This window comes from Oncorhynchus clarkii, chromosome 20 (genome assembly GCF_045791955.1).
Source record: "Oncorhynchus clarkii lewisi isolate Uvic-CL-2024 chromosome 20, UVic_Ocla_1.0, whole genome shotgun sequence".
NCBI lineage: Eukaryota > Metazoa > Chordata > Actinopteri > Salmoniformes > Salmonidae > Oncorhynchus > Oncorhynchus clarkii.
In genome coordinates this window covers 3,302,129-3,322,811 of record NC_092166.1, presented here as the reverse complement: position 1 = coordinate 3,322,811, position 20,683 = coordinate 3,302,129, and the positions used below count along the sequence as shown (strand labels likewise).

The window sequence follows — 20,683 nt, the reverse complement described above, 5'->3', positions numbered from 1 at the left end:
AAAACAACAACAACACCAGGTTGCAATGTTGGACACTTTCAATGAATCTCCAATGTTTCTTGTTGTTGTTTTTTTTTTAACTCTCTTTAAAGCTGTGAAATTAAAACATTTAAAAAAGGAGAAAAACTGTGTGTGTGTGGGGGGGGGGGGGCATGGTTTGAGTCCCATATGGCAGCCTACTTCCCATACAGGGCACTACTTTAGAGTCCTATGGGTCCTGGTCTATAGTAGTGCACTATATAGGGAATAGGCTGTGATCTGTGACGCGGCCACGGCTTTCATTCGCTGCAACGTCTCATCTTCCTCAGCGCAGGTCAGTGGTTCGTTTGCATAATGTATACAGGTTTTAGGAATTGTATCCCTCTTGTTTTGTTTTGTTTTTACTAAACAACATTTCCTTCTATTCTTTTTTTTATTTATAAAGCAGAAACCCTGTAAAGAGAGAAAGCGGAGTCTCTAAAACACCGCCGAGAGTCGGTCACTGCTGCATGTGTTGTTGTTAGAGAGGGTTGTTGACATCAAGCTGTACATCGCAGGTCAAGGGGTCAGAAAACATACTTAATTCCCAGCTCAATGTACAGGTACAGCCATAATCAAGGCACAAAAATCTACAAGTAGATTTGTTTTTCTTTCAATAAAGTAGTTGTACAAAATAATAGTACATTTTACAGTCAGGATAAATCAAGAAGCCTTGTTCAGTTCAGTACAAGTATTTTAAGAAAAAAACAATAATGACTACATGTTCTCTCTTGCCCCTCTGCCCTCTGTCAAAGAAGAAGTCCCCCCCCCCCCTCCTCTGTCATAGATGTGCCCCCCCCTCCTGTCATAGATGTGCCCCCCCCTCCTCTGTCATAGATGTGCCCCCCCCTCCTCTGTCATAGATGTGTTACCCCCCTCCTCGGTCATAGATGTGCCCCCCCCTCCTCTGTCATAGATGTGCCCCCCCTCCTCTGTCATAGATGTGTTACCCCCCTCCTCTGTCATAGATGTGCCCCCCCCCTCCTCTGTCATAGATGTGTGTCCCCCTCCTCTGTCAAAGATGACCCTCCCGTCATAGATGTGCCCCCCCCATCTGTTATAGAAGATACAGTTGAAGTCGGAAGTTTACATACGCTTAGGTTGGAGTCATTAAAACTAGTTTTTCAACCACTCCACAAATGTCTTGTTAACAAACTATAGTTTTGGCAAGTCAGTTAGGACATCTACTCTTTGCATGACACAAGTCATTTTTCCAACAATTGTTTACAGACAGATTATTTCACTTATAATTCACTGTATCACAATTCAAGTGGGTCAGAATTTCACATACACTAAGTTGACTTTGCCTTTAAACAGCTTGGAAAATTCCAGAAAATGATGTCATGGCTTTAGAAGCTTCTGATAGGCTAATTGACATTATTTGTGTCAATTGGAGGTGTACCTGTGGATGTATATCAAGGCCTACCTTCAAACTCAGTGCCTCTTTGCTTGACATCATGGGAAAATCAAAAGAAATCAGCCAAGACCTCAGAATGTGTTTTTTTTAAAAACCTCCACAAGTCTGGTTCATCCTTGGGAGCAATTTCCAAATGCCTGAAGGTACCACGTTTATCGGTACAAACAATAGTACTCAAGTATAAACACCATGGGACAACGCAGCCGTCATACTGCTCAGGAAGGAGACGCGTTCTGTCTCCTAGAGAGGATCGTACTTTCGTGCGAAAAGTGCAGAACAGCAGCAAAGGACCTTGTGAAGATGCTGGAGGAAACAGGTACAAAAGTATCGATATCCACAGTAAAACTAGTCCTATATAGACATAACCTGAAAGGCCACTCAGCAAGGAAGAAGCCACTGCTCCAAAACCGCCATAAAAAAGCCAGACTACCGTTGCAACTGCACATGGGGACAAAGATCGTACTTTTTGGAGAAATGTCCTCTGGTCTGATAAAACAAAAATAGAACTGTTTGGTAATAATGATCATCGTCATGTTTGGAGGAAAAAGGGGGAGGCTTGCAAGCCGAAGAACACCATCCCAACCGTGAAGCATGGGGGTGGCAGCATCACGTTGTGGGGGTGCTTTGCTGCAGGAGGGACTGGTGCACTTCACTAAATAGATGGCATCATGAGGAGGGAAAATGATGTGGATATATTGAAGCAACATCTCAAGATATCAATCAGGAAGTTAAAGTTTGGTCGCAAATGGGTCTTCCAAATGGACAATGACCCCAAGCATACTTCCAAAGTTAGGACAACAAAGTCAAGGTACTGGAGTGGCCATCACAAAGCCCTGACCTCAAGCCTACAGAACAATTGTGGGCAGAACTGAACAAGTGAGTGCAAGCAAGGAGGCCTACAAACCTGACTCAGTTACACCAGCTCTGTCAGGAGGAATGGGACAAAATTTACCCAACTTATTGTGGGAAGCTTGTGGAAGTCTACCCGAAACGTTTGACCCAAGTTAAACAATTTAAAGGCAATGCTACAAAATACTAATTGAGTGTATGTAAACTTCTGACCCACTGGGAATGTGATGAAAGAAAAAAGCTTAAATAAATAATTCTGACATTTCACATTCTTAAAATAAAGTGGTGATTCTAACTGACCTAAGATAGGGAATTTTTACTAGGATTAAATGACAGGAATTGTGAAAAACTGAGTTTAAATGTGTTTGGCTAAAGTGTATGTAAACTTCCGACTTCAACTCTAGAAAGGATGGTTGTTGGTGACAGATTAGTCAGTGTGTTAGTTGTTGTTCCTTTAAGGGAGAGGTCATCGCGAGGCAGAGTTAAGGTGCAGAGTTTAGTCCCCTTTCCATTCTTCATTAAGTCGTTCATTCCTTTCCTTTCTGGCTCGCACTTGTCACCCCCCCACCCCTTTCTCTCTACCACCATTCTGTATCAGTCCTTCCAGACCTCACACAACAGGAGGCCAGAGTCTCTCCATCCTTTAGTCCACCTGCAACACTATACAGTGTAAAACAGAGTTATAAATATTTTGATGCTACATTGTGTTTATACTTCCTCAAACAATAAGGTATTAAGCAACCTGATACAAAAGTGCATTCTCTCTTTGTCTTCGTCTGTCTCGTCCTCCTCCCTCTCTCCATCATCAAGTTGTCTGGCAGAGAGGGGAAGAAGAAGGATCGCTCTGATGGGGGGGGGGCAGGGGGTGATGCCAGCTCCAACTTTCAGGTGACTGCTTCTACGCTGAGGTCTTGTAGGGGGTCTCTTCTCAAACAGACACACCGACACTGCCTCTAAACTGAGGTCTTGCTGGGGGGGGGGGGGGGGGGGGGGGGGTCCTCTTCTCACATCCAAACATCACCACCTGCCCAGCTACCCAGTCTAGTCCAGTTCCAGCCCAGTTCAGTCCAGTCCAATGACAGAACAGAATGTGAGAAGGAGGAGGAGTCAGAGGAATGTTACAAATCAAATCAAGGCATTCAGGAGAGAAAAAATAAAAACACCCAAAACGTCTTGTTTTCCTATCAGTGAAAAGGAGGGATGAAACAGTCTCCAACAAAAGGACACGTTTGTCAAAAAGAGGAAAAATAGGATGACAGACTTCAGTAGTACTTCATAGAGGGGCGGGGGGGGGGGGACAGGGTCGGGTTGGTTTTTTGGGTTGAGGATGCAGAATGGTTGAATAAAATCCCAGAAGGCTTGATGGAGCTGTGTGTGTGTGTTTGCGTCTGTACTGTGTGTGTGTGTGTGTGTGTCTGTCCATCCCATCACAAGAGTTCGTACTGCCTCAGATGCATCCTCTGAATGATATCGCGACAGTCGTTGAAGACTCTCCTGATGTTCTCCGTGTCCACGGCACAGGTGAAGTGGGGGTAGCAGTAGTGTCTGCCATCTCCACTGGCTGTGCTGATCCTCTGAGGACGGGGAGGAAGAGCAGGTTAGATTAGTGTAGGGTTATCCACAAGAGTCAAGCATAAAAAAAAAAACAGCTTTTAAAAGTGGATTTTAAAGCTACAGTCTGTGTATTGTTACATCAATGTTAGGACAGTTTGAACAAAACTGGTAGCCATTTTGTGGTTTTTCAAATCCCAGACGGTAGCTTTAAACAGACATTTCAATAGTAATATTGAATAGTTACCAGGAACTCGTCTCGGATGAAGAACTTAGCTCTTGTTACTTTTGGGTCTTCACCAGGTTCAGGAGTCGCTGTAGAACAGAGACAGAAACTGTTATTGTAAAACAGAGACAGAGTTGCTGTAAAACAGAGACAAGACAGAAACTGTTATTGTAAAACAGAGACAGAGTTGCTGTAAAACAGAGACAGAAACTGTTATTGTAAAACAAAGACAGAGTTGCTGTAAAACAGAGACAGAGTTGCTGTAAAACAGAGACAGACAGAAACTTATTGTAAAACAGAGACAGAGTTGCTGTAAAACAGAGACAGAAACTGTTATTGTAAAACAGAGACAGCGTTGCTGTAAAACAGAGAGAGTTGATGGAAAACAGAGACAGAGTTGCTGTAAAACAGAGACAGAGTTGCTGTAAAATAGTGTGGGTTAATGTGATGTGGTGGAGCTACCTACCTTCGTTGGGTATGGTGTAGCGAGAATATTCCGGAAAGTAGTCTTCGATTTTGGATTTCCCAGCTAATACTTTCTCGGCCAACATGTCCTGCTTGTTCAGAAACAATATGACCGATATGGTGCGTAACCACCTGAAAAAAAACACACAAATCAGCATTAGAATGGTACAGTATGGTTGAGCCCACACAATACCAGGAGAGTGGGTTCAATTCCCCGGAACCATCCATACGTGACTAAACGCATGTATAAGTCCCCTTGGATGAAAGTGTCTGATAAACCGTATTATTTAGTCAGTCACCCAATCAGTCAGCAGTCAGTCAGCCAGTGTTACATGATGCAGTTGTGACCTCCCTCCCTCCCTCCCTCCCTCCCTCCCTCCCTCCCTCCCCCCCTGGCAGTTGATCAATTCTGTTGCATTACAACCTGTAATTTAAATTTAAATGGATTTCATGTAATGGACACAAAGATAGTTCAAATTGGTGAACTGAAATGTACAAAATAAAATAATTAAAAAAATAGATTAACGGAGAAGTGGTGAGTGTATTTTCACCCCCTTTGCTATGAAGCCCCTCCTCTTTGCTATGAAGCCCCTCCTCTTTGCTATGAAGCCCCTCCCCCTTTGCTATGAAGCCCCTCCCCTTTGCTATGAAGCCCCTCCCATTTGCTATGAAGCCCCTCCCCTTTGCTATGAAGCCCCTCCTCTTTGCTATGAAGCCCCTCCTCTTTGCTATGAAGCCACTACATAAGATCTGGTGCAACCAATTACCTTCAGGAGACACATAATTAATTAAATAAAGTCCAACTGTGTGCCATCTAAGTGTCACATGATCTCAGTATATATACACCTGTTCTGAAAGGTCCCAGAGTCTACAACACAACTAAGCAAGGGGCAACATGAAGACCAAGGAGCTCTCCAAACAGGTCCCGGACAAAGTTGAGGAGATCTAGGCTGTGCCGGGTGGAGATTATAACAGAACATGGCCAAGATGTTCAAATGTCCATAAATGACCAGCACGGTCAAATAATAATAATCACAGTGGTTGTCGAGGGTGCATCAGGTCAGCACCTCAGGAGTAAAAGTCAGTTGGCTTTTCATAGCCGGTCACTCAGAGTATCTCTACCGCTCCTGCTGTCTCTAGAGAGTTGAAAACAGCAGGTCTGGGACAGGTAGCAGGTCTGGGACAGGTAGCAGGTCTGGGACAGGTAGCAGGTCGGGGACAGGTAGCAGGTCTGGGACAGGTAGCAGGTCTGGGACAGGTAGCAGGTCTGGGACAGGTAGCACGTCCGGTGAACAGCTCAGTTCCATAGCCGCAGGCAGAACAGTTGAAACTGGTTCTAGTAACTTTCCGTTATTCTAAATGATTCTGCATGGTTGAAGTTTTGGTCTGTTAAATCAGAAAGGGGGAAATCTCGTGTTCCATAACGAGTCCAGAACTTCCTCCTTCTACACTTCATATGCCCACTGGTCCGAATCCACCCCATCACAAAATGGTGGTTTAAATGGGGATGTTTCGCTCTAGTGATTGTTGTTCTACGACATATAACAGACCTGTTATTCCAGATACTGCGGAAGAGATCCAGGGCTTCCCGTAGCCTGTTGGTGTTGTTGTCCTCTCGTATGACCATGTTGTAGCTGCTGCTGGCAACCACAAAGATGATGGCAGTCACATCTACACAGAGGACGAGAGGAGAGGAGGAGAACGTTTAGAAGATGATAGCAGTCACATCTACACAGAGGACGAGATAATTAGATAGCAGTCACATCTACAGGAGAGGAGGAGATAAGATGATAGCAGTCACATCTACAGGAGAGGAGAGGACGAGGAGAGGAGGAGAAAGTTTAGATGATGATAGCAGTCACATCTACACAGAGGACGAGAGGAGAGGAGGAGAACGTTTAGATGATGATAGCAGTCACATCTAGACAAGAGGACGAGAGGAGAAAGTTTAGATGATGATAGCAGTCACATCTAGACAGAGGACAAGAAAGTTTAGATGATGATAGCAGTCACTTCTAGAGGAGGGGAGAGAGACAGAGAGAGGTTAGAAGATCATACACACCAACTGTCTCATCAGGTCACCTTTCTAGTTAGAGAGAAAATATCCAACTCACCATTAAAGCATTGGATCCATTTTCTCCTCTCATCTCTCTGGCCACCTACATCAAACATACTGGGAGAGGAGAAAGAGAGGTCACAACTACATCAAACATACTGGAAGAGGAGAGAGAGGAGAGGAGAGGAGAGGAGAGGAGAGGAGAGGGGAGAGAGAGAGAGAGAGAGAGAGAGAGAGAGAAAGAGTGAGAGCGAGAAAGAGTGAGAGAGAGAGGTCAAACATACTGGAAGAGGAGGGAGGGAGGGAGGGAGGGAGGGAGGGAGGGAGGGAGGGAGGGAGGGAGGGAGGGAGGGTGAGAGAGTGAGGGAGGTCAAACATACTGGAAGAGGAGGGAGGGAGGGGGAGATGGAGGGAGGGGGAGGGGGGGAGATGGAGGGAGGGAGGGAGGGAGGGAGGGAGGGAGGGAGGGAGGGAGGGAGGGAGGGAGGGAGGGAGGGAGGGAGGGAGGGAGGGAGGGAGGGAGGGAGGGAGGGAGGGAGGGAGGTCACAACTGCATCATGTAACACTGGCTGACTGACTGCTGACTGATTGGGTGACTGACTGGGGAACTGGCTGGGGGACTGACTGGCTGGGGGACTGACTGGCTGGGGGACTGACTGGCTGGGGGACTGACTGCTGACTAGCTGGCTGCTGACTGACTGCTGACTAGCTGGCTGACTGATTGGCTGGCAGGCCGGGACATTGGAGCCCTCCTGTGGAGACTAACGGTATTGCTCTCTATGAGCAGAGACCTGGAGCCCTTTGTATCAAGGATCAGCCCCCCCTGTCCATCTAGTCTTATTTATTATGATCTAGGGTCAGGTCCCCCCTGTCCATCTAGTCTTATTTATTATGATCAGGTCCCCCCTGTCCATCTAGTCTTATTTATTATGATCAGGTCCCCCCTGTCCATCTAGTCTTATTTATTATGATCTAGGGTCAGGTCCCCCCTGTCCATCTAGTCTTATTTATTATGATCAGGTCCCCCCTGTCCATCTAGTCTTATTTATTATGATCAGCCCCCCCTGTCCATCTAGTCTTATTTATTATGATCTAGGGTCAGGTCCCCCCTGTCCATCTAGTCTTATTTATTATGATCAGGTCCCCCCTGTCCATCTAGTCTTATTTATTATGATCAGGCCCCCTTGTCCATCTAGTCTTATTTATTATGATCTGGTCCCCCCTGTCCATCTAGTCTTATTTATTATGATCAGGTCCCAATGTCCATCTAGTCTTATTTATTATGATCAGGTCCCCCTGTCCATCTAGTCTTATTTATTATGAACCTAGGATCATCTCCCCCTGTCCATCTAGTCTTATTTATTATGATCTAGGGTCAGGTCCCCCCTGTCCATCTAGTCTTATTTATTATGATCAGGTCCCCCCTGTCCATCTAGTCTTATTTATTATGATCAGGTCCCCCCTGTCCATCTAGTCTTATTTATTATGATCAGGCCCCCTTGTCCATCTAGTCTTATTTATTATGATCTGGTCCCCCCTGTCCATCTAGTCTTATTTATTATGATCAGGTCCCAATGTCCATCTAGTCTTATTTATTATGATCAGGTCCCCCTGTCCATCTAGTCTTATTTATTATGAACCTAGGATCATCTCCCCCTGTCCATCTAGTCTTATTTATTATGATCAGGTCCCAATGTCCATCTAGTCTTATTTATTATGATCAGGCCCCCCCTGTCCATCTAGTCTTATTTATTATGATCAGGTCCCCCTGTCCATCTAGTCTTATTTATTATGATCAGGTCCCCCCTGTCCATCTAGTCTTATTTATTATGATCAGGCCCCCCTGTCCATCTAGTCTTATTTATTATGATCTAGGGTCAGGTCCCCCCTGTCCATCTAGTCTTATTTATTATGATCAGGTCCCCCTGTCCATCTAGTCTTATTTATTATGATCTAGGATCAAGTCCCCCCTGTCCATCTAGTCTTATTTATTATGATCAGGTCCCCCCTGTCCATCTAGTCTTATTTATTATGATCTAACAGGGGAAACTAGATCAACACTCCTACTCAGAGACGCTTTGTGAATATGGGCCCCGAGTCCTATCTTAAATCTGCTCGAGCTCAGTTTCAGAGTCTCTCTTACTCATGTGATCCACCAGTTAGCATACGAGAGGTTACAACTACATCAAACATACTGGAAGAGGGGAAAGAGAGAGAGAGAGAGAGAGAGGGGGAGAGGTCACAACTACATCAAACAAACTGGAAGAGGAGAGAGAGAGGGAGAGACAGAGAGACGGAGAGAGAGGTCACAACTACATCATGTAACACTGGCTGACTGACTGCTGACTAGCTGGCTGACTGACTGGCTATTTTATTGGCTGGCAGGCCGGGACATTGGAGTCCTTCCGCGGAGACTAACGGTATTGCCCTCTATGAGCAGAGACCTGGAGCACTTTGTATCAAGGATCAGGCCCCCCTGTCCATCTAGTCTTGTTTATTATGATCTAGGATCATGTCCCCCCTGTCCATCTAGTCTTATTTATTATGATCTAGGATCATGTCCCCCCTGCCCATCTAGTCTTATTTATTATGATCTAGGATCATGTCCCCCCTGTCCATCTAGTCTTATTTATTATGATCAGGTCCCCCCTGTCCATCTAGTCTTATTTATTATGATCAGGTCCCCCCTGTACATCTAGTCTTATTTATTATGATCAGGTCCCCCCTGTCCACCTAGTCTTATTTATTATGACCAGGTCCCCCCTGTCCATCTAGTCTTATTTATTATGATCAGGTCCCCCCTGTCCATCTAGTCTTATTTATTATGATCAGGTCCCCCTGTCCATCTAGTCATATTTATTATGATCTAGGGTCAGGTCCCCCCTGTCCATCTAGTCTTATTTATTATGATCAGGTCCCCCCTGTCCATCTAGTCTTATTTATTATGATCTAGGATCTGTTCCCCCCCTGTCCATCTAGTCTAATTTAGTATGATCTAGGATCAGGTCCCCCCCCGTATACAGTGCCTTGCGAAAGTATTCGGCCCCCTTGAACTTTGCGACCTTTTGCCACATTTCAGGCTTCAAACATAAAGATATAAAACTGTATTTTTTTGTGAAGAATCAACAACAAGTGGGACACAATCATGAAGTGGAATGACATTTATTGGATATTTCAAACTTTTTTAACAAATCAAAAACTGAAAAATTGGGCGTGCAAAATTATTCAGCCCCCTTAAGTTAATACTTTGTAGCGCCACCTTTTGCTGCGATTACAGCTGTAAGTCGCTTGGGGTATGTCTCTATCAGTTTTGCACATCGAGAGACTGACATTTTTTCCCATTCCTCCTTGCAAAACAGCTCGAGCTCAGTGAGGTTGGATGGAGAGCATTTGTGAACAGCAGTTTTCAGTTCTTTCCACAGATTCTCGATTGGATTCAGGTCTGGACTTTGACTTCGCCATTCTAACACCTGGATATGTTTATTATTGAACCATTCCATTGTAGATTTTGCTTTATGTTTTGGATCATTGTCTTGTTGGAAGACAAATCTCCGTCCCAGTCTCAGGTCTTTTGCAGACTCCATCAGGTTTTCTTCCAGAATGGTCCTGTATTTGGCTCCATCCATCTTCCCATCAATTTTAACCATCTTCCCTGTCCCTGCTGAAGAAAAGCAGGCCCAAACCATGATGCTGCCACCACCATGTTTGACAGTGGGGATGGTGTGTTCAGGGTGATGAGCTGTGTTGCTTTTACGCCAAACATAACGTTTTGCATTGTTGCCAAAAAGTTCATTTTTGGTTTCATCTGACCAGAGCACCTTCTTCCACATGTTTAGTGTGTCTCCCAGGTGGCTTGTGGCAAACTTTAAACAACCCTTTTTATGGATATCTTTAAGAAATGGCTTTCTTCTTGCCACTCTTCCATAAAGGCCAGATTTGTGCAATATACGACTGATTGTTGTCCTATGGACAGAGTCTCCCACCTCAGCTGTAGATCTCTGCAGTTCATCCAGAGTGATCATGGGCCTCTTGGCTGCATCTCTGATCAGTCTTCTCCTTGTATGAGCTGAAAGTTTAGAGGGACGGCCAGGTCTTGGTAGATTTGCAGTGGTCTGATACTCCTTCCATTTCAATATTATCGCTTGCACAGTGCTCCTTGGGATGTTTAAAGCTTGGGAAATATTTTTGTATCCAAATCCGGCCTTAAACTTCTTCACAACAGTATCTTGGACCTGCCTGGTGTGTTCCTTGTTCTTCATGATGCTCTCTGCGCTTTTAACGGACCTCTGAGACTATCACAATGCAGGTGCATTTATACGGAGACTTGATTACACACAGGTGGATTGTATTCATCATCATTAGTCATTTAGGTCAACATTGGATCATTCAGAGATCCTCACTGAACTTCTGGAGAGAGTTTGCTGCACAATTTTTCAGTTTTTGATTCGTTAAAAAAGTTTGAAATATCCAATAAATGTCGTTCCACTTCATGATTGTGTCCCACTTGTTAAAATACAGTTTTATATCTTTATGTTTGAAGCCTGAAATGTGGCAAAAGGTCGCAAAGTTCAAGGGGGCCGAATACTTTCGCAAGGCACTGTATCTAGTCTTATTTATTATGATCTAGGATCAGGTCCCCCCTGTCCATCTAGTCTTATTTATTATGATCTAGCATAGGTCCCCCCTGTCCATCTAGTCTTATTTATTATGATCAGGTCCCCCCTGTCCATCTAGTCTTATTTATTATGATCTAGGATCAAGTCCCCCCTGTCCATCTAGTCTTATTTATTATGATCAGGTCCCCCTGTCCATCTAGTCTTATTTATTATGATCAGGTCCCCCCTGTCCATCTAGTCGTATTTATTATGATCAGGTCCCCCCTGTCCATCTAGTCTTATTTATTATGATCTAGGATAGGTCCCCCTGTCCATCTAGTCTTATTTATTATGATCAGGCCCCCCTGTCCATCTAGTCTTATTTATTATGATCAAGTCCCCCCTGTCCATCTAGTCTTATTTATTATGATCTAACAGGGGAAACTAGATCAACACTCCTACTCAGAGACGCTTTGTGAATATGGGACCTGAGTCCTATCTAAAATCTGCTCGAGCTCAGTTTCAGAGTCTCTCTTACTCATGTGATCCACCAGTTAGCATACGAGAGGGAGAGACAGAGACACTGAGAGACAGACAAAATATAAAACAATTAGAGTGTCATTTCCCCAACAGTGAAACCCTTATTCAAGGTTTCAAAGACCTCTCTGATGAGGATAGGCTACCCGTCCTGTTGGGGGAGGACGCAGAGAGCTGTGGGTTGGCAGCGCACTAAATTGCTGCCTGCCATAAGTTGAGGGACAGTGTCTGGCAGACCAATCAACCTGCACATGTCCTCTACTGTATGCTTATTGTTATTGTTGAATGTATGGTTATTTTGACACTTGGTTATTGTTGTTACTGTTGTCCAGGTGACAATTTTTATAATTATTGTAAATATCCAAAGTAAGCTTTAGAAATATGTACATTGTAACGTCAATAAAGCAAATTTAATTGACAGAGAGAGAGAGAGGCACACGGAGAGAGAGGCACAGAGAGAGAGAAAGAGGGGCACAGAGCGACCGAGACAGAACCGGAGAGACAGACACAGGGAGAGAGAGACACGGGGAGAGAGAGACACGGGGAGAGAGAGACACAGGGAGAGAGGGATACAGGGAGAGAGGGATACAGGGAGAGAGAGACACAGGGAGAGAGAGACACAGGGAGAGAGAGACACAGGGAGAGAGAGACACAGGGAGAGAGAGACACAGGGAGAGAGAGACACAGGGAGAGAGAGACACAGGGAGAGAGAGACACAGGGAGAGAGAGACACAGGGAGAGAGGGATACAGGGAGAGAGGGATACAGGGAGAGAGAGACACAGGGAGAGAGAGACACAGGGAGAGAGAGACACAGGGAGAGAGAGACACAGGGAGAGAGAGACACAGGGAGAGAGAGACACAGGGAGAGAGAGACACCGGGAGAGAGAGACACTGGGAGAGAGATACACTGGGAGAGAGAGACACGGAGCGAGAGACACGGAGAGAGAGACACGGAGAGAGAGACACGGAGAGAGAGACACGGAGAGAGAGACACGGAGAGAGAGACACAGAGAGAGAGACACAGAGAGAGAGACACAGAGAGAGAGACACAGAGAGAGAGACACAGAGAGAGAGACATGGAGAGACAGACACGGAGAGAGAGACACAGAGAGAGAGAAAGAGGGGCATAGAGCGACAGAGAGACCGAGACAGAACCGGAGAGACAGACACGGAGAGAGAGACACAGGGAGAGAGAGACACAGGGAGAGAGAGATACAGGGAGAGAGAGACACAGGGAAAGAGAGAGAGAGAGACACAGAGAGAGAGAGACACGGAGAGAGAGACACAGGGAGAGAGAGACACGGAGAGAGACAGCGAGAGAGAGAGAGACATGGAGAGACAGACACGGAGAGACAGAGACACGGAGAGACAAGGAGAGAGAGACAGCGAGAGAGAGACACGGAGAGAGAGACAGCGAGAGAGAGACACGGAGAGAGAGACAGCGAGAGAGAGACACGGAGAGAGAGACAGCGAGAGAGAGAGACACGGAGAGAGAGACAGCGAGAGAGAGACACAAGGAGAGACAGACACGAAAAGACAAGGAGAGAGAGACATGGAGAGAGAGAGACGGAGAGAGAGACAGACACGGAGAGAAGTAAAGTAAAATATACTTACTGAAAGTTGACTTTGTCTACCTGGAATCGCGTCTCGAATATCCCTGAAGTTAACACTCTGCATCGTAGCAGGTCCTGGTCTGTGGGAGTGTAGTCTCCTTGTCTTACTGAGTCAATTCTGTCCAGGAAACTGCAGAGACACACACACACACACACACCATTATCAATCAATTCATTCCGTATAACAACTATCATTCACCTCATTCCGTATAAAACAGCTATCATTCACCTCATTCCGTATAAACCACAACAATCATTTCAACAGAGGCATCCCATTGCATCACATCTGGTTTATAGGGACCAGCATCGCATCTGGTTTACGGGGACCAGCATCACATCTGGTTTACGGGGACCAGCATCACATCTGGTTTACGGGGACCAGCATCACATCTGGTTTACGGGGACCAGCATCACATCCGGTTTACGGGGACCAGCATCACATCTGGTTTACGGGGACCAGCATCACATCTGGTTTACGGGGACCAGCATCACATCTGGTTTACGGGGACCAGCATCACATCTGGTTTACAGGGACCAGCATCACATCTGGTTTACAGGGACCAGCATCACATCTGGTTTACAGGGACCAGCATCACATCTGGTTTACAGGGACCAGCATCACATCTGGTTTATAGGGACCAGCATCACATCTGGTTTATAGGGACCAGCATCACATCTGGTTTATAGGGACCAGCATCAGTTAAACTGCAGTACTGATGTAAAAAGGAGGAGTAGTGAAAACAGTGTTTCTAGACCAGAACCCTGGATTCGTGTCTGGTGTGTCTCGGTGGCAAAAGCAGGGCTGTGTCAGTACCGGCCGTTGCCACCAGATGGCAGAGCTGCTCAGACTGTAGGGTTATTTCTGTCTGTCTATTGTTATTGTGGATGGAGGTTAGCCGTTCGTTACTGATCTTACTGCTGATAGTGTTTCTCACAGAATTTCCATTTTAGATCATAATGAAAATATGGACAGGGGGTACCTGATCCTAGATCAGCCCAGCGTTGTGGATAATGAAGACCTGATCCTAGATCAGCCCAGAGCTGTGGATAATGAAGACCTGATCCTAGATCAGCACAGAGCTGTGGATAATGAAGACCTGATCCTAGATCAGCACAGAGCTGTGGATAATGAAGACCTGATCCTAGATCAGCACTGAGCTGTGGATAATGAAGACCTGATCCTAGATCAGCACTGAGCTGTGGATAATGAAGACCTGATCCTAATATAGATGTAGACCAGACCTACTATAGATATAGACCAGACCTACTATAGACCAGACCTACTATAGATACAGACCAGGCCCACTATAGATATAGACAAGGCCCACTATATCTATAGACAAGACCCACTATATCTATAGATCAGACCTACTTTAGATATAGACCAGACCTAATATAGATATAGACCAGACCCATTATAGATATAAACCAGACCCAGACCTACTATAAATATAGACCAGACCTACTATAGATATAGACCAGGCCTACTATAGATATAGACCAGGCCTACTATAGATATAGACCAGACCTACTATAGATATAGACCAGACCTACTATAGACCAGACCTACTATAGATACAGACAAGGCCCACTATAGATAAAGACCAGACCTACTATAGATATAGACCAGGCCCAGCACTACTATGGATATAGACCAGGCCCAGACCTACTATAGATATAGACCAGACCCTGAACTACTATAGATATAGACCAGGCCCACTATACATATAGACAAGGCCCACTATAGAAAAAGACCAGACCCACTATAGATATGACCCAGACCTACTATAAATATAGACCAGACCTACTATAGATATAGACCAGGCCTACTATAGATATAGACCAGACCTACTATAGATATAGTCCAGACCAAGACCTACTATAGATATAGACCAGACCTACTATAGATACAGACAAGGCCCACTATAGATATAGACCAGGCCAAATATAGATATAGACAAGGCCCACTATAGATATAGACCAGACCTACTATAGATATCACCTGACCTACTATAGATATAGACCATACCTACTATAGATATAGACCAGACCTACTATAGATATAGACCAGACCTACTATAGATATAGACCAGACCCTGAACTACTATAGATATAGACCAGACCTACTATAGATACAGACAAGGCCCACTATAGATATAGACCAGGCCAAATATAGATATAGACAAGGCCCACTATAGATATAGACCAGACCTACTATAGATATCACCTGACCTACTATAGATATAGACCAGACCTACTATAGATATAGACCAGACCTACTATAGATATAAACCAGACCTACTATGGATATAGACCAGGCCCAGCACTTCTATAGATATAGACCAGGCCCATACCTATTACAGATACAGACCAGGCCTAATATAGATATAAACCAGATCCACTATAGATATAGACCAGACCTACTATAGATATCAACTGACCTACTATAGATAGAGCAGACCTACTATAGATATAGACCAGACCTACTATAGATAGAGCAGACCTACTATAGATATAGACCAGACCTACTATAGATATAGACCAGACCTACTATAGATATAGACCAGACCTACTATAGATATAAATCTGACCTACTATAGACATAGACCAGACCTACTATAGATATAGACCAGACCTACTATAGATATAGACCAGACCCTGACCCACTATTGATATAGACCAGACCTACTATAGATATAGACCAGACCTACTATAGATATAGACCAGACCCTGAACTACTATAGATATAGACCAGACCTACTATAGATATAAACCAGACCCAGAACTACTATAAATATAGACCAGACCTACTATAGATATAGACCAGGCCTACTATAGATATAGACCAGGCCTACTATAGATATAGACCAGACCTACTATAGATATAGTCCAGACCAAGACCTACTATAGATATAGACCAGACCTACTATAGATACAGACAAGGCCCACTATAGATATAGACCAGGCCAAAAATAGATATAGACAAGGCCCACTATAGATATAGACCAGACCTACTATAGATATAGACCAGGCCCAGCACTACTATAGATATAGACCAGACCCTGAACTACTATAGATATAGACCAGGCCCACTATACATATAGGCAAGGCCCACTATACATATAGACAAGGCCCACTATAGATATAGACCAGACATACTATAGATATAGACCAGGCCCAGCACTACTATAGATATAGACCAGACCCTGAACTACTATAGATATAGACCAGGCCCACTATAGATATAGACAAGGCCCACTATAGATATAGACCAGACCTACTTTAGATATAGACCAGACCTACTATAGATATAGACCAGGCCCAGCACTACTATAGATATAGACCAGGCCCATACCTACTACAGATACAGACCAGGCCTAATATACCAGATCCACTATAGATATAGACAAGACCTACTATAGATATCACCTGACCTACTACAGATTTAGACCAGCCCCTGACCTACAATAGATAGACAATAACTACTATAGATAGACCTGACCTACTATAGATATCACCTGACCTACTATAGATATAGACCATACCTACTATAGATATAGACCAGACCTACTATAGATATAGACCAGACCTACTATAGATATAAACCAGACCTACTATAGATATAGACCAGACCTACTATAGATATAGACCAGACCTACTATAGATATAGACCAGACCTACTATAGATATAGACCAGACCTACTATAGATATAAACCAGACCTACTATAGATATAGACCAGACCTACTATAGATATAGACCAGACCTACTATAGATATAGACCAGACCTACTATAGATATAGACCAGACCCTGAACTACTATAGATATAGACCAAACCTACTATAGCTATAGATATAGACCAGACCTACTATAGATATAGACCAGACCCTGAACTACTATAGATATAGACCAAACCTACTATAGCTATAGACCTGGCCCATATCTACTATAGATATAGACCAGGCCCATAACTACTATAGACATAGAACAGACCTACTACAGATATAGGCCAGACCTACTATAGATATATACCAGACCTACTATAGATATATAACATACCTACTATAGATATAGACCAGACCCTGACCCACTATTGATATAGACCAGACCTTCTATAGATAGACCAGACCTATTATAGATATAGACCAGACCCTGACCTACTATAGATATAGACCAGACGTACTATAGATATAGACAAGGCCCACTATAGATATAGACCAGACCTAATATAGATATCACCTGACCTACTATAGATATAGACCAGGCCCAGCACTAATATAGATATAGACCAGGCCCATACCTACTACAGATACAGACCAGGCCTACTATAGATATCACCTGACCTACTATAGATATAGACCAGACCCTGAACTACTATAGATATAGACAATAACTAATATAGATAGAGCAGGCCTACTATAGATAGGCCTGACCTACTATAGATATCACCTGACCTACTACAGATACAGACCAGGCCTACTATAGATATCACCTGACCTACTATAGATATAGACCAGACCCTGAACTACTATAGATATAGACAATAACTAATATAGATAGAGCAGGCCTACTATAGATAGGCCTGACCTACTATAGATATCACCTGACCTACTATAGATATAGACCAGACCCTGAACTACTATAGATATAGACAATAACTACTATAGATAGAGCAGGCCTACTATAGATAGACCTGACCTACTATAGATATCACCTGACCTACTATAGATATAAACCATACCTACTATAGATATAGAACATACCTACTATAGATATAGACCATACCTACTATAGATATAGACCATACCTACTATAGATATAGAACATACCTACTATAGATATAGACCATACCTACTATAGATATAGACCATACCTACTATAGATATAGACCATACCTACTATAGATATAGACCATACCTACTATAGATATAGACCATACCTACTATAGATATAGATCAGACCTACTATAGATATAGATCAGACCTACTATAGATATACCCCTGACCTACTATAGATAGACCATACCTACTATAGATATAGACCAGACCCTGACCCACTATTGATATAGACCAGACCTACTATAGATATAGACCAGACCCTGACCTACTATAGATATAGACCAGACCTACTATAGATGTAGACCAGGCCCATACCTACTATAAATACAGACCAGGCCCATAACTACTATAGATATAGACCATACCTACTATAGATATATACCAGACATACTATAGATATGTAACATACCTACTATAGATATAGACCAGACCCTGACCCACTATTGATATAGACCAGACCTACTATAGATATAGACCAGACCTACTATAGATATAGACCAGACCTACTATAGATATAGACCAGACCTTGTATAGATATAGACCAGACCTACTATAGATATAGACCAGACCCTGACCCACTATTGATATAGACCAGACCTACTATAGATATAGACCAGACCTACTATAGATATAGACCAGACCTACTATAGATATAGACCAGACCTACTATAGATATAGACCAGACCTTCTATATATATAGACCAGACCTACTATAGATATAGACCAGACCTTCTATATATATAGACCAGACCTTCTATAGATATAGACCAGAACCTGACCTACTATAGATATAGACCATACCTACTATAGATATAGACCATACCTACTATAGATATAGACCATACCTACTATAGATATAGATCAGACCTACTATAGATATAGATCAGACCTACTATAGATATACCCCTGACCTACTATAGATAGACCATACCTACTATAGATATAGACCAGACCCTGACCCACTATTGATATAGACCAGACCTACTATAGATATATACCAGACATACTATAGATATGTAACATACCTACTATAGATATAGACCAGACCCTGACCCACTAATGATATAGACCAGACGTACTATAGATATAGACCAGACCTACTATAGATATAGACAAGACCTACTATAGATATAGACCAGACCTTCTATAGATATAGACCAGACCTTCTATAGATATAGACCAGACCTACTATAGATATAGACCAGACCCACTATAGATATAGACCATGACCTACTATAGATATAGACCTGACCCACTATAGATATAGACCAGACCCACTATAGATATAGAACCAGACCCACTATAGATATAGACCATGACCTACTATAGATATAGACCATGACCTACTATAGATATAGACCAGACCCTGACCTACTAAAGATACAGACCAGACCAGAACTACTATAGATATAGACCAGACCTACTATAGATATAGACCAGATCCACTATAGATATAGACCCAGACCTACTATAGATATAGACCAGACCAGACCTACTATAGATATAGACCAGATCCACTATAGATATAGACCATGACCTACTATAGATATAGACCAGATCCACTATAGATATAGACCAGATCCACTATAGATATAGACCATGACCTACTATAGATAGACCAGATCCACTATAGATATAGACCATGACCTCCTATAGATATAGACCAGACCTACTATAGATATAGACCAGATCCACTATAGATATAGACCAGATCCACTATAGATATAGACCATGACCTACTATAGATATATACCAGACCTACTATAAATATAGACCAGACCTACTATAGATATAGACCAGACCTTCTATAGATATAGAACAGACCTACTATAGATATAGACCAGTTCCTGAACTACTATAGATATACCCAGGCCCACTATCTATATAGACAAGGCCCACTATAGATATAGGCAAGGCCCACTATAGATATAGACCAGACCTACTATAGATATAGACCAGACCGTGACCTACAATAGATATAGACAATAACTACTATAGATAGAGCAGACCCTGACCTACTATAGATATAGACCATACCTACTATAGATATAGACCATACCTACTATAGATATAGACCAACCCTTATATAGATATAGACCAGACCTACTATAGATATAGACCAGACCTACTATAGATATAGCCCAGACCCACTATAGATATAGACCAGACCTACTATAGATATAGAACCAGACCCACTATAGATATAGACCATGACCTACTATAGATATAGACCATGACCTACTATAGATATAGACCAGACCCTGACCTACTAAAGATACAGACCAGACCAGAACTACTATAGATATAGACCAGACCTACTATAGATATAGACCAGATCCACTATAGATATAGTCCAGATCCACTATAGATATAGACCCAGACCTACTATAGATATAGACCAGACCAGACCTACTATAGATATAGACCAGATCCACTATAGATATAGACCATGACCTACTATAGATATAGACCAGATCCACTATAGATATAGACCAGATCCACTATAGATATAGACCA

At 43.2% G+C, this 20,683-nt stretch overlaps 1 protein-coding gene across 2 annotated transcripts in view; it reads right to left on the bottom strand.

Annotated features, from left to right (window-relative positions):
* Window positions 1–2,823: 2,823 nt before the first annotated feature.
* Window positions 2,824–20,683, bottom strand: part of LOC139375794 (guanine nucleotide-binding protein G(olf) subunit alpha) — a 129,010-nt gene continuing 111,150 nt past the window's right edge. For both annotated transcript variants that reach the window (XM_071117660.1, XM_071117661.1), the window contains exons 6-11: window positions 13,330–13,458; window positions 6,641–6,699; window positions 6,077–6,197; window positions 4,528–4,658; window positions 4,083–4,150; window positions 2,824–3,858 (exon numbers count right to left, since the gene is read on the bottom strand). In XM_071117660.1, the coding sequence (XP_070973761.1) occupies window positions 3,712–3,858; window positions 4,083–4,150; window positions 4,528–4,658; window positions 6,077–6,197; window positions 6,641–6,699; window positions 13,330–13,458 (655 nt within the window). In that variant the 3' untranslated portion in view covers window positions 2,824–3,711. The remainder of the gene's footprint in view (window positions 3,859–4,082; window positions 4,151–4,527; window positions 4,659–6,076; window positions 6,198–6,640; window positions 6,700–13,329; window positions 13,459–20,683) is intronic.